Source organism: Neltuma alba, unplaced genomic scaffold, assembly GCF_004799145.2.
Source record: "Neltuma alba isolate B1F8T4 unplaced genomic scaffold, ASM479914v2 tig00000529_pilon, whole genome shotgun sequence".
In the NCBI taxonomy this organism is placed as follows: domain Eukaryota; kingdom Viridiplantae; phylum Streptophyta; class Magnoliopsida; order Fabales; family Fabaceae; genus Neltuma; species Neltuma alba.
Window position 1 is genome coordinate 1 of NW_021632083.1, and position 13,407 is coordinate 13,407.

Below are 13,407 nucleotides of genomic sequence, written 5' to 3' on the forward strand. Positions count from 1 at the left end.
AATTGTCTGGTTCAATGTAACAGAATGTTCCATTCAAAATTTCTCAAACAATGTCTCTGATAAAACCAAAGTATGAATATTGTCTTGTATTAGTTATAGCCTATGGAACTGAGATCAAACAGAGACCATGCTTAGGTTTATAACGTGAAGTAACAAACAGAAGAAGAGGACTATTTAGTTTATCATTAATAAAAATTGCTTAGCTTTGAGGGAAGCAGATTCCTTGCAGTTCCAATGTTTGAACTTTTATTATCATCCAACAGCCATGAGCTAGTCTCCACAAATGACGCACATCAGTTTTTGCTGTCAAAGGATTCATGAATGCTTGCAGAATGATCTTGTAATTAAGTGTTATTTTATTTATTAATTTATCGATTAATTCATGCATTCAATGTTTTGGGACTAGTACTAAATTAAATATATTAAATAATTTAAGGGATATATATCAATTTTATTTCTTAATTTAATTAATGGCGCATTTTTAATTTTTGTTAAAAATGAAATTTTGGTATTATTTACCTAAAAATTTAATTCATTTTTAGTCAGAATCCTTTGATATCCGAGAATAACAATTCCTTCTAGTCCTAAATATAGAAGCTTAGTTGAGTAGTTTGATTTGATATTAAATGTAAAATCTCAATTCATCTTATCTCTCAAATTAAATCTATAATTTTTTTTCCAAATTATTCTATCAATTGCACATGTTAAAAGGAATTTACATCAACAGGGGTAATTTCAACACAAATAAATAACACAATTTTTACAAATAACTAATTTTTTTTATCTTTGTAAATTAATTAGTATAGTTATCTAGTTCTTATATTTAGAATTAAAGAAAGCGATTTAGACCGAACCTCAAATAAGATATATATATAGCTTCCTCTCCACAAATACTTAATTCTTTTTACTAAGATTTAATGCTACATACTTAGTTTAGTTTCTACATAAATTTCCACATACTGATTGAAGCAACCCAAATGCCTCTAGAACAATTAATTTCTATATACAATTTAAGTTATAAAATGGATATGATTTTATATTCTTTGATAGGTAAACTTATGATTCAAAGGGAAAAAAAAACATAACAGATTGATTGTAAGAGAATCTAATGACGGAGTATCTCAAGGGAGAAAGATTAGAAAATTTCGAAAGCAAAACAAAAGGGTTTTTGGCTTATCCCATGAGACGAATTCAAATTTCAAACTTCAATGGAGCTTCTTTTTGTACTTAGTGACCACCATGCAGTAACATCGCATGGCATTCTTAATTTATATGTTAAAATTGTTTCCATTTATGAAACTGCTTAAAGCAAATGCGTAGCAGATATCGTTTCAAAAAAGTACTTGTTTGTTTTATCTTGCAAATTTGTGTACCAATTCCACCTTCAACTTTCATATTGCATTAAGCAGAAGAAATATAATATACTATATTCGGTTATTATACCCATCTTTAAGATCTTTTTTTTTTAATAATACATTTTAAAGATCTTTATTAAGAGGTTCTTTTTAACTTGTCTACAAAAAAATTATTTAATGTCCTTTGCTATAATATCTCCTTATCAATTAAACAACGTCTGATTAATTCATTACCCTCTGTTTAATAAATTTCATTGCAGATAATTTAAAATTTTAAAAGATTAACTAATTTTAATTGAATTTTTTATTCTGTGTAAAGTTAATTATACTAGAGGTTCTTATAATAAGGGCTAGCAAGAGTATTTTTTTAAAAAAAGGAAAAATTAGACCTATTATGCTGTACATCTCTTAATAATCTTCATCAATATTTAAAGAATTTATTTTATTTTTTTACTTAAAATGAAGAGGATATAAATGAATCTTGTTCGAGAATCAATTACGTACTAAATAAAAACACCTTTAAACAAAAAAAAATTTTTACTCCATCCTATTATAAATGTAGAAATTTAATAACTAATTTATAGAGATTAAGAAAATTTTGTTAAACATATCTTGTAAAACATGTGTTGGTTTTTTTATTAAAAAAAAAACCCCAGTATCATTGCATTAGAAAGTACCCCCATTATCTTTTAAAATAGGGACACTTTTAAAAATATATATAAATTTGGGATATAAATGTGAACTGAAGTTTTATATATAAGATCAAAACATACCTCAACCAATTAAAGGAGTAATTTGTAACAGACAATAATATAATAAAATTTAAACCATTCATATCACATCCGAATGGTTCAATGAAACAAGTCTTGTACCAAATTCAGCTGCAACTGTTTTCTTGTGGGTAATGTTTTATGCGCAGTAATCATGTGTAAAACATATTATGTCGTATTTGTAAATACGTGTAAAACATGTTTTGTCATTTATGAAACTGCTTCAAGTAAATGCTTAGTAGACTCCGTCCGAAAAGACTTCCACCTTTGTTTGTTTTCCATCTGGCTTCATCAATTTGTAGAGAATTTCAGCTTTTACTTTCAGCAAACCCTGTAGAAGAAGCTGCCCCCGGAAGGGGGGGGGGGGGGAACCTCTGTAGAAGAATGCAGAATTTATTTCTTCAAGAAGCTTTCGGATTATACTTCTTCTGTCTTTCATGTATGAGGCATATTTAACCAATTTGATTAGATTACTATAGGTTAGTTAATTATAAGAAATATAATACTCCTCCGGTCTTTAATATAAGATCTATTTAACTAATTTGATTAGATTAAGAAAGTTAGGTAAGTTAGTTAATTATAAGAAATGTAACACATTTTTTCTAAAATACCATAATCATCTTTCTTAATACCTCATCTTCCTCTTCTACTTGATTATGGTTAAGGGAGTATCCATAGGGATAATTTAGAGAAAGCTGATAAATATAAAAAATAGGTCTTATATTTAGAACCAAAACCAACTCAACAATTGGGTCCTATATTAAGGACCAGAGGAGTATGTTTTCTTAAAATACTATAATAATCTTCCTTAACATCCCACCTTACTCTCCTACTTAATTATGGTTGAGGGAGTATCAATAGAGGTAATTTAGGAAAAAAAATTGATAAATATGAGAACTAAATCTTACATTTAAGATCAAAATCAACTCAATAATTAGGTCTTATATTAAGGACAGGAGAGTACTACGTTAATAGAAAGATTTATTTTGCTTTGCTTTGAATATAGACCTTTGTATTTTACCTTAATCTACTTTGCTTCCTAAATTTATAATTTTTTTAACTCTTTCTATTGATTGCATATATTAAGAAGTTTTTTGCGCATAATAAAATGGTGTAATTAAAAAAAAAACAACACTTGTTTTACAATAATAACTAAATTAATTAATTATCTTAATATCTTCAAATTAGTTATTTAACTCATAATAACATGTTCTATTCGCTAAAATTCTCATAGGATTTGTTATTTTAGGTTTATAATTGATTTACGTAAGTATAAGGGTGTTTTGATTTTAGCATTTGCGAAAATGTTCAAATATTTTTTTAAAAATAAAACCATGATTTTAACTCTTATATTACAAAAATCATTATTTGCTAATTTTACTCATTTGTAGATACGGCATTCCAAATTTGCTTCAATCTTACACCGAAAACATCTTCATGAAGGCGAATTGGGAAAGCTTATTGGCTTAATGTCAGATGATTTATGTCATTTCGTCTTTTTATTTGGAACTATTTTTTCGGTTGGGAGAATTATTGTGAAGTCGAAAGATAATTTTTAAAAGTCTCAATAATAAATGAGTAGCTAGATTTTGTTATTATTTTTTATTCTAAAACGTGTCATTACATACTGTTAAGTTAGTAAGACTTTTTGTGAATATGTGAGATTTTATTGTAATTCTCTTTTTTTCAGTTCGCAACATCAAAAGAAATTCCTTTTGTTGCAACGTATATTTTCATGGATTGTTGAACAAATTTTAAAACAATCTAATGTCTCACACCACAGGCTTTTTGGAACAAATTTTACGCATAATGGATTGTGTTCTTCACATATTTTTCCTTAAATGCAACTTATAATTTGCTAATTTTACTCATTTTTGTGAAGATAAATTGAGAAAGCTTATTGGCTTAATGCTAACTGTCTGATATTCTATATATGATTCATCTTTTTGTTGGGAAGCTCTTTCCTTTTTCAGCTTCTTTTCTTCCTTTCCATCCAAAAAGTCCTTTCTAGCTAGTAACTAGTTTGTTCCTATTACAGAACTAATTTTTACCATTCACTTTGGCAATGCACAGGTAGCATTCTTTTCTTTACATGTACAGAGATTCTTTCTATTGCACAACATATTTTTATAATTATCAATAACAATGAACAAATTTTTAACTAGATCCTGCATTTATGACAATTGAATATTTATATGTTGATATACGCATTCCAGGGCATCACTGTTCAAAGAAGATAGGAGTGTGCTTTCGTCTCATTCCATAAACATCTTAATGAAGACAATTTTAGTACCTTATCAATCTTCTGCCACTTTCTCTATATGTGAAGTTTCTTATTTCAAATCAGTAATAATTCTTTAACCTTATTTGTAGATACTGGATCACAAAGAATACAAGTGAAATCGTTTTAACTTTACATTGCAAACATGAAAATAAATTGGGAAAGTTGATTGGCTTTTATTAGGAAGTTTGAATTTGGTTCAATTTTACACTGCAGACATCTTACTACGACATCATATTCAAAAGCAGAGAACAGAGACCAAACAGAACCAGCAACAGAAGCCTTTTGCTTTTCAACTTTCTTTTTACATGGGCAAGTCAAGCTGTGTATCCAAACAGTTCTCAGTTCAATTCATGTTGATAATTTTTTTGTTGTGAAATAGCCCGTAATTGCAGAGCATCCAATCACTATCTCATATGCATATATAGTCTGATTTCATATCAAGATTAAGGTACAACTAACACTCTGAAGTATTTCTTCAGGTGCATCTAATACTCTAAAGCATTTTATAATACACCTAGAAAAATCCTTCAAGATGTTAGATACACCTTAACCCTTCACATTATTCCCACATTTTATTGCAGTTGTTGGGACCTAAATAAATAATATTAATAGAAAAGCCCGTGTTTCATCAAGTTCAGAAAGGCGAACCTCTCGAGGTGAAGGCACACCTATACCCAACTCAGATAACATCATCAGATCGTTGTGTCTGACTTTGTCTTCTAACATAAGGCACAAAATCAAAACAGTTTAAGAAAATTTAAACTATAACTCAAAAAGTTGTGTACAACCATAATAGATGTTTTGCCATCCTGTTCAATGAAGTTGCCACAAAATACCATGACTATAAATGCTGACCGTTCTACACATTCTTACTACATTGAATCTTGAATGCAATGTGTGTATAGTATGCAATCATGTGTAATTAATGCTATGTATGCATAGTATGTATGACACAACTTACTTCCTAATTTAAACATATGCACTATTTTTCCAGTTCTGAGACGAACCTGACTTCTAGGCTGTAACGGTAATTTCTGCAGCTTAATAAATAATGCTGTTTCTATGCTTCTCAATAACAGCATCGTATAACTCACTTCAATTGGAGCTCTATATGATGAATGATGATATCATGAGAACTTATGATGCCTCCCAAAGCTTATAATCTCTTCCCTCACAAGCTAAGGACCATCCTCCTGAGGATCTGCTAGGGGGTTCAAAATGACCAGGTCCAATCTTCATAGCGAGTTTTTCGTCAATTACAGCTGCGTAGACATCCCTTTCTGCTTTAAGAATTTGAACCTAGAACATGAAGATAAAAGAAAGTATTAGAATCGTAGGGTCAACTTCAACCTAAGACTTACGATTAAGCTGCTTGATAAGCTTAGGAGAAATATCTTATCCATTGAGTCCAGAAAATGTCCACATGGATGCTAATGTTGACTATTAAAGACAATACTATGATACTCACTGTGCTTCTACAGTGTATCTTGTTCCGTTTCCTGAGGGAGATAAGTGATCCTATTTCAGTCCGGTAGTGGGAGAAAATGTGGTCAAAGAACACTGATGGTGTTCCCGGATGAGTCAGGATGTAAGCATATCCTTGCATTTCTTTTCCACTTGGAAATCTCCAATGACCCTTTCAGAGAAAAGAATACGAAATCAATTATATATATAATGTAGACACGTCTTCTACCATATCATAACAGCATAGTGATATGGCATCCTCGAAAGAGGGAACTTATTTAAAAAAATTTTCAAACTTATATAATCATGCAAATAAATACCCCCATGTTGATATATAAATCTACACCACAAGAAACAACGTCTAGGAAAAGATATTTTTGCATGAAATTCAAACCTGGGTGGAACCAGTGTCATGATTTTCTATGAAGGTAACTGCACGAGATGGCCACCACCCAATGGCACCAGGAGGCTTTCCTTTCCGATCTGTCAAACGCCAATACTCACATCTTTCCAATGCCTACAGGGTGAGGTATTAAAAGAAGGCACTGTCATGACCCAACATTAAAGAAATAACAGGCAGACAAGGAGAAAGGAATTTATTATAATAGCATGCATATTTTTGTCCTTTCAGAGAGGTTCTATGTCTTTCTGACAGAAAACAGACAACAGAAGAGGCCACAGTGAGGTTTTCTAAATCAGTTCAGTTACAAATATTTATGAGCAAGGGTAGATGAATCAGCAAGAGAAACTTATATAAGTGTTTCTTTTTAATTTTTTATCTGATAAATGGAAACAATTATATAGGTCTTGTGTGCCTAGAAGGTATTTTATACAGAGTGTAAATCCAGAAAAATGTAATAAAAATATCAGAGTTCTTACTGAGTGAAGAATCCCTTTTGTTGTGACATCAAAAGCACCAGCAGTACCATTGGTAGCATTGATCCAGTCAATAATCCTCTGCCTGTGTGCATCTTGATTATGATCCATCTCACCATAAGTATAACTCAGCGAATCCCAGTACTCTCCCACGGCAAAGTAAGGTTCACTTGCCTCCATGTAATCCTTTACATAACCGCCCCAAAATCCTCTTGCAAAGTCAAGCCTCCATCCGTCATACCCAATTTCTTTCCTGAAGATCACACGTTATGAGCAAAAGATAGAACAGATCAACTCCTCTACAACTCTTCCCAGAGCATTATACTTGTGCCATAATAAAGAAAAATGAAGTGGCCAGGAAGTTAGACTATAGTAGAGAAAAGTAAGGTATAAACTATCAACCTCAGCCAACATAACCATTCTTTCAGATCAGTTCTCACAAATTCCTGTGAATGGTCAATATTTGGAGCTGCGTGGAAATTATCTCCACTACTCTTGTTGCCCTTACCCTGCATGAGAGAGGATATCCATTACATATTTCGAATTCATCCAGAAGGATAACATTTTTAAGGTATTCGTAGTAAAAAGCACTTTAAAAGAACAAAGCATGCATATCATATCTGAAAAATAAGAGAAGCGCTGCCAAATTCTTTACTTCTCTCAAACCATATTTGTCACTTAATCAGCAAATCCAGTGGGAATAAATCAAAATTTCCATTACATAATAAGCATGAGACTTTGCTTCATGAAACCTATTTTATTCAAATTTTAAAACACCTAAAAGAACTTGTTTACTTGTTCGCAGAAAATTAAATATTTGAAATGCAGTAAAAGGTAACAACTAATTGCAGGAAATCACCCAAAAAAGAAAAGAAAACAACTAATTGCAGAACATGACAAGCAGAGGCATATATGCTTCTCACTTTTATTCAGGATAAGGCACAATTACATAATTCGCAATGCAGTAAATGGTGAGAGAATAATTTAAGTACCTAAAACGTTCAGTGCTTTCTATGCTCTCATAATGATAGAAGTTCAAAAAATCCGCACTTATTTGACACTATTCTAACGAAAAGATCACTCCTCAGTTGCAAGAGAAACTAACAAAACCAGTGGCAATTTAGAGCTGATTCACAATTTTCAATGATTGCTTACTTGACAAAGCAATGACAAGCTTAGAACAACGATGCTTTATTATATATTCGAGCATAATGTTATCGACACATGTATTTCTTTTTCAAATATAATTTCTAGAGATTTTTATCGATATTTTGAATAATGTAATTGTAGAATTAAAAAAGAAATGTTTGTCAACTTTGTACAGGACAGAATTATATATATAAGTAAGATGGGTCACTGCATCTCAGATGACTGCTAACATACAATCACAATTAAAAAAATGGAAAAGGAAAAAAGACTAAGAAACAAAGCAAAGGGCATTGAAACATGATTTATTCTTGGTGTGACATCCCGTTGCTTTGTCTAACGCATCAGAATTTGAGAACAAGTGAAAACTCCAACTCTCTAATATCTAGTAAATGATTTCATTTCCTAGGATACAGCACATTTCAAAATAAGCACGAGAAATATCATACTAGCTTGACATATTTATTTTATGAGATTTGATATCAATGTTTCACAATCTCAGGATAGAAATGACCCCCCAATAGTGAAAGAACAACATAAAGGGAAAATAACAAAATAGATGTATCCGAAACCGTTCAGAAAAAAATACCTGAAAATGTGGATCGTCAGCAACAACTGCACGATCATCCCAATTCAGACGACCACCAAATATGTTCCAAACACCATTTTGATTCTGGTACTGAGCACAGCGGTGATTTAGAACAGCATCCCCAAGAACACTGATTCCAACTTCATGGAATCTTTTCACCAAATCCTTCAATTCATCAATGCTTCCATATCTGATATATGTGATAAAATAGTAACAAGTCCCATCCACAAAAATATCAAGTGACAGCAAACAAAAGTTTGGGAAGTCCAAAATATGGCATATACTTTCAGATTAAGCAGTTTTCCAAATACCAGGCCTTCTATCTTTAAATTAAAAGATAATTGACAAAGGAAAAAAATTGTTTAAGAACTATCAACATTCTAATGTAATACCTGGTGACAAAGGAAAAAAGTTGTTAAAGTACTATCAACATTATAATGTAATACCTGGAATTTAGATTATATAAATCCTTTGGCATGTATCCTTCAGGTGAAACAGATTCTGTAGGTGGGGGTAACCATATCACAGTAAAACCAAGTGAGGCTAGTTCTTCAGCTTTCTGTTTAAGCTCCACGTACCATCTTCCAGATTTATGAGATTCCCAATTGAACCCTTGGCATAATATTTCATACCCTGTTCCTGTTCCTGAGCAGATTTTTGCAGGCAATCTCTTGTCCTTTACTTCCACAGCAGCCTTAGTTTCCACTGGAGGCTCCTCTGAAAAAGTAGGAACGGAGTTTCTGAAGATGTTATAGGCTTCAGCAGCAAGTCTTTCAATCTCCTGAAGAATGTTTCCTTGAGCTTCCTTGGATTTTACCTTTTGATTCTTTTCAGAGGAAATGTCTGACACCAAATTTTTTAAGTCTTTGATTATTCCATCAGCAAATCCAGAGAAGGAGTTTGTTTGGTTTGCCTCTTCAGTCTCTTCTACATGTACACCTTTCGACTCATCATCTATGTTTTTGACACGTAAGCTACTAGAACTTGAAAGAGGAAGATAAAAATCATTTCCAATGTAATTTAACCAAGTATTTTCATCTAGCCTAAGAACAAAAACAAATCCTGAAAAGCCCTCTTCCAAAGTGATTATTATTGAGCTTCCGTTTCCATCCTCTCTTGGCTGAAAAAACAAGAGGGGCGAGTTAATAATACGATAAAAACACAAAAGAAGGAAGTTATCTACAATAATAAATTGGAGCTGACGCACAATAACCGAACTTCGAATTTACAAAGATGGAAAGTGGAGATTGAGTGAAAAATAACCCGTCTTAATGGATGATTGCTTGCATTCATTTAAAATCTCCATAAATTATCGTGTCAGATAATGTTACATTGCTATATTAAGAAAACAATGAGGCAGGAGTCGATCAAACGCACTGGTTTGCTTTTACTCATGTTCAGAGAATAAAGTTTCTACAATTCAGATCTTCATATAGATCACTACTGACATCTGATGGGTTGTGTTTTCAAAAACAAACAAAAACAAGAAAACAAAACAAAAAGAAATGAAAAGGGAAAAAAAATCCTCCAAAAAACAAAAGGAAAATGTATTTGACTTTGAGAAAACAACACAGAAAAACTAGTCGAAGGACAAAGTCGAACAGGTTAGTCCACGATTAAGTTTAAGATAGCAAAAGTTCAGTACTGCTTTTTAAGGTCCAATAATCTCAACCCTCTTATGAATGCTATTTAATATGGGTCCGCTAAGAAATTACCACAGCTATAAGGATTTAAAAATTTTGTTACATTTAAAGTTTTAAATCTTATGGAGGTGTCTATGCTCTAAAGCATGCCCATTGAATTAATTAATGGGAATACTCCACCATTCAAGGCATAGAAACCAAAATCTATCAGAGTACTCAATGCTACGTTCTTAGAACATAATAAGGGTAACTTGTCATCTCTGAACCTGTAGTGGAGTTCTTAGAGCCCGGTCTTTGAAAGCTACTGTCTCTGGAGGATGAGGAGCAGGTGGAACTTCCCACTTTCTTTTTTCATCCCGGCAAACTCCCCAGTGAAGGACAATTTCTCCAGGTATATCTGTTTCCAGATATATAAGGTTCTTGGCCATCTCAGAGCAATTCCTTATGGAGACACTGACGGATTTATTGACCCAAATCTTCTTTGCAATAGGAAGTTCTATGTAGAAACCATCAAGTTGACCATTTTCTTCTTTGGAATCTCTGGATTCGCCGCTGTTTTCTTGACCTTTGTTTGTGTCCGTTCCCAGAAGAATGTTGGATAACTGACCCAAGGCCCCTGAGTCAGGAAATACGATTAAACATGTCTCGGTTCAAGTTCAACACATAATTTCCCGAGGAACCATTTAAACAGAATAAAAGTAAAACTTCACATAGAGCCTCTCTATATGTGTTCTGAACAAACTGTTAAGAACGAGATCACTGGCTCAATTTTACACAATTCTGCAGCACATGGAGAGATTAGAAAACTAATTACGTCTAGAGATCAATTTCATAATGCCACCTCAACGATAAGGAGAAGCAGGGATTAGACTTTCAGGTATGTATTTTTCCCTATAATTGAAATGAAATGCTACAAAAGTGAGAAATATATAAAATGGAAATCATATTTCTTCTTTTACTTTTCTCTGAGGTAATAATTAATGGCCATTCACTCTAGAAACCCTTTATGGTTCTCTTTCATAAAACCTTGAGCTAATATACGCAAGAATTTATCAAATGGAACCAAAGGATGCATCCCAGGATAATTACTAGTGTGACATCCTTAAAAAGAACACAAAGTCTGCACACTTTGTCAATTTCAAGGTGTGAGACAGATTATCGTGTGTTGAGGAAAGGAAATGTAGGATATATTCTAAACCTGGCCAAAAATTAAAGCCCCTTTTAGGTCCCATTGTATTAGCGTCATCCTTGATGTAATCAACCAAAGGCACTTTAAAATCTCTTCCTTTGTGTTGATACCAAGCGCCGGTTTCTTCATCCTGCATAGCAGTTGTTTCAGCTAAAAGGTTTTATCTACTAACAAAAACTGACATCCGCAAATACTTATTTTGTAAAACAAACCTTCACAACGAAATTAATTGATGAAATTCCTTTGCAGGGTTTAAGATCAATTTTGACTTCATAAAACGTATCTCGTTCAGCAGAAGATAATGATGATTTCTTCATGGGTGTCTCTATTGCGTGGTCCTGCAAAATGTTTAACTTCCAATTTAAACTTTCTCCGTGGCATTAATGGCATGTGCCGCTTGTGATCAAGAGAAGTATATACCTTTATAGAAATAGAGCCGGGGGGTATCATATTGCTTGGAGGTTTATCCCATTCACTGCAAAATAAACATAATATCATTTTACGCGCCTTGTAGCTTAATCCGTTAATTATGCAATTAGTAATAAGATCTGGAAAAGAAAATGAAATAAATAAACCAAAATCACAAAATGGCTCAAAATGGAAAAGAAAGCAAATTAATATTTGAATTTGAAAAAAAAAAGGAAAAAAAAAAAAAAGGGCTTCACGACATACCAGCCAACATCATCAACGTGGGAAACACCCCAGTGAAGAACCCATTTTCCTGGAAGATTACAACCTACCCTTAGCTCCCAGTTGCTTGAATGTTTTACTTGATCTAACCTTACGGAGATCTTTCCTTCCAACTGCAAATTCAAGTTTAAGAATCCACAAGTTTCACCAATATAAAAAACCGATATATTTTAAGTAGCCGATCAGACATTTAAAAATAATAAAAATAACGAAAATAACTTTTACGTCTTTCATGTTCTCGTCAAGACCTTTTCAAAAGTGCAAGCATCAGTCTGATTAGAAAACAAAGAAAAGAAAAAGAAAAAAGGATGGTCCCGAAGAAGGGGCAAGACAAATCAACTGATCGAGCATATTCAAACTTCGCTCCTTTTTACATTTGTAAACTCCAGAAAAGACAAATCTAACTTCCTTCAATATATGCAATTTGTTTCGTTCAGAACGAAAAAGTGCCTTATAATTAAAAAGTAAAAGAAAAAAGCTGGGAAAGAAAATGAAAATCTCATTTCCTGCGGTTCGATTTCTCCAGGAAATGCATCTGAAAATCGATTACGGAAAAAATAACTCAGTGTGAGAATACCTTGACCATACTAATAAAAAAATTCAAAAAAAAAAAAAGACAAAAATATCATTCTGGAAACCGAAAAAGTAAAGATGATGGAAGTGGAAGGCAAAGTTCAGACCATCTCAGTTAGTTTCACTGGAAAAGTATCCTTGGAGGAGACATCGGCAGATTGAAAGGGCTCCAAGATAGTAGTATCAGTTGACACAGCAGAGACTGAATGAGACGGAGACGTACGAGGTGGCCGGAAGTTGCAGAAGATCCTGGCATCAGAAAACACATAATTGTTGGAAGAATAGCGATTCGTGAAGCTAGTGCTTCTGAATAATGGCTTTGATTTGGAACGACAACGAGGAATTTCTCGACGACGGATGTGAAAGACTGGCTTCAAGCGAACGGTTGACATGGTCGTTTCTGTTTGCCAAGAAACGGGAAGAAGTTACAGAGGGAGATCAGCGAGCTTGCCTCCTTCAAACTTATATATAGTTATAGGAGTCAGGAGTGGATGAAAATTTTTATATTAATTTTATTTAATAATTGATTTCAAATTGAATATTAATATTTTATCTCTAATCATGAATGAGGGAAAAAATGATTAAAATTTAATTTGATTAAAATAATAATGCATGCATAATTATACAAACCAGAATAAATAAATTGTTAGCCATGTTTGTCTCTTATAGCTTAATTTAGAAAACAAAATTGTAAATTTCTGATAGCTAATGGATTAAAATTAGTAAAATATCGATTTCAATTTAAAAAAATCAGCCATTAATACGAACATTTTCTTACAAGAGCTATTAAAATGATAAGATATAAAAAATTAATTTTAATTAATAATG

At 32.5% G+C, this 13,407-nt stretch overlaps 1 protein-coding gene across 1 annotated transcript; it reads right to left on the minus strand.

Annotated features, from left to right (window-relative positions):
* Positions 1-5,148: 5,148 nt before the first annotated feature.
* LOC114740159 (alpha-amylase 3, chloroplastic-like) lies at positions 5,149-12,993 on the minus strand. The gene is made up of 13 exons (XM_028928294.1): positions 12,687-12,993; positions 11,989-12,119; positions 11,737-11,791; positions 11,529-11,654; positions 11,326-11,446; positions 10,394-10,743; positions 8,931-9,604; positions 8,485-8,674; positions 7,152-7,258; positions 6,753-7,002; positions 6,268-6,390; positions 5,878-6,045; positions 5,149-5,708 (listed from the first exon to the last, which is right to left on the minus strand). The coding sequence occupies exons 1-13, from the start codon at positions 12,969-12,971 to the stop codon at positions 5,547-5,549; spliced, it is 2,742 nt and encodes a 913-aa protein (XP_028784127.1). The 5' UTR covers positions 12,972-12,993; the 3' UTR covers positions 5,149-5,546.
* Positions 12,994-13,407: the final 414 nt, after the last annotated feature.

Coding starts and splice junctions, on each gene's coding strand:
- LOC114740159 (XM_028928294.1), bottom strand. CDS start 12,971: ATGTCAACCGTTCGCTTGAAGCCAGTCTTTCACATCCGTCGTCGAGAA. Junction 8,675..8,930: donor TTATATAATCTAAATTCCAG/GTATTACATTAT, acceptor CACATATATCAG/ATATGGAAGCATTGATGAAT. Junction 6,046..6,267: donor ATGACACTGGTTCCACCCAG/GTTTGAATTTCA, acceptor TTTCTCTGAAAG/GGTCATTGGAGATTTCCAAG.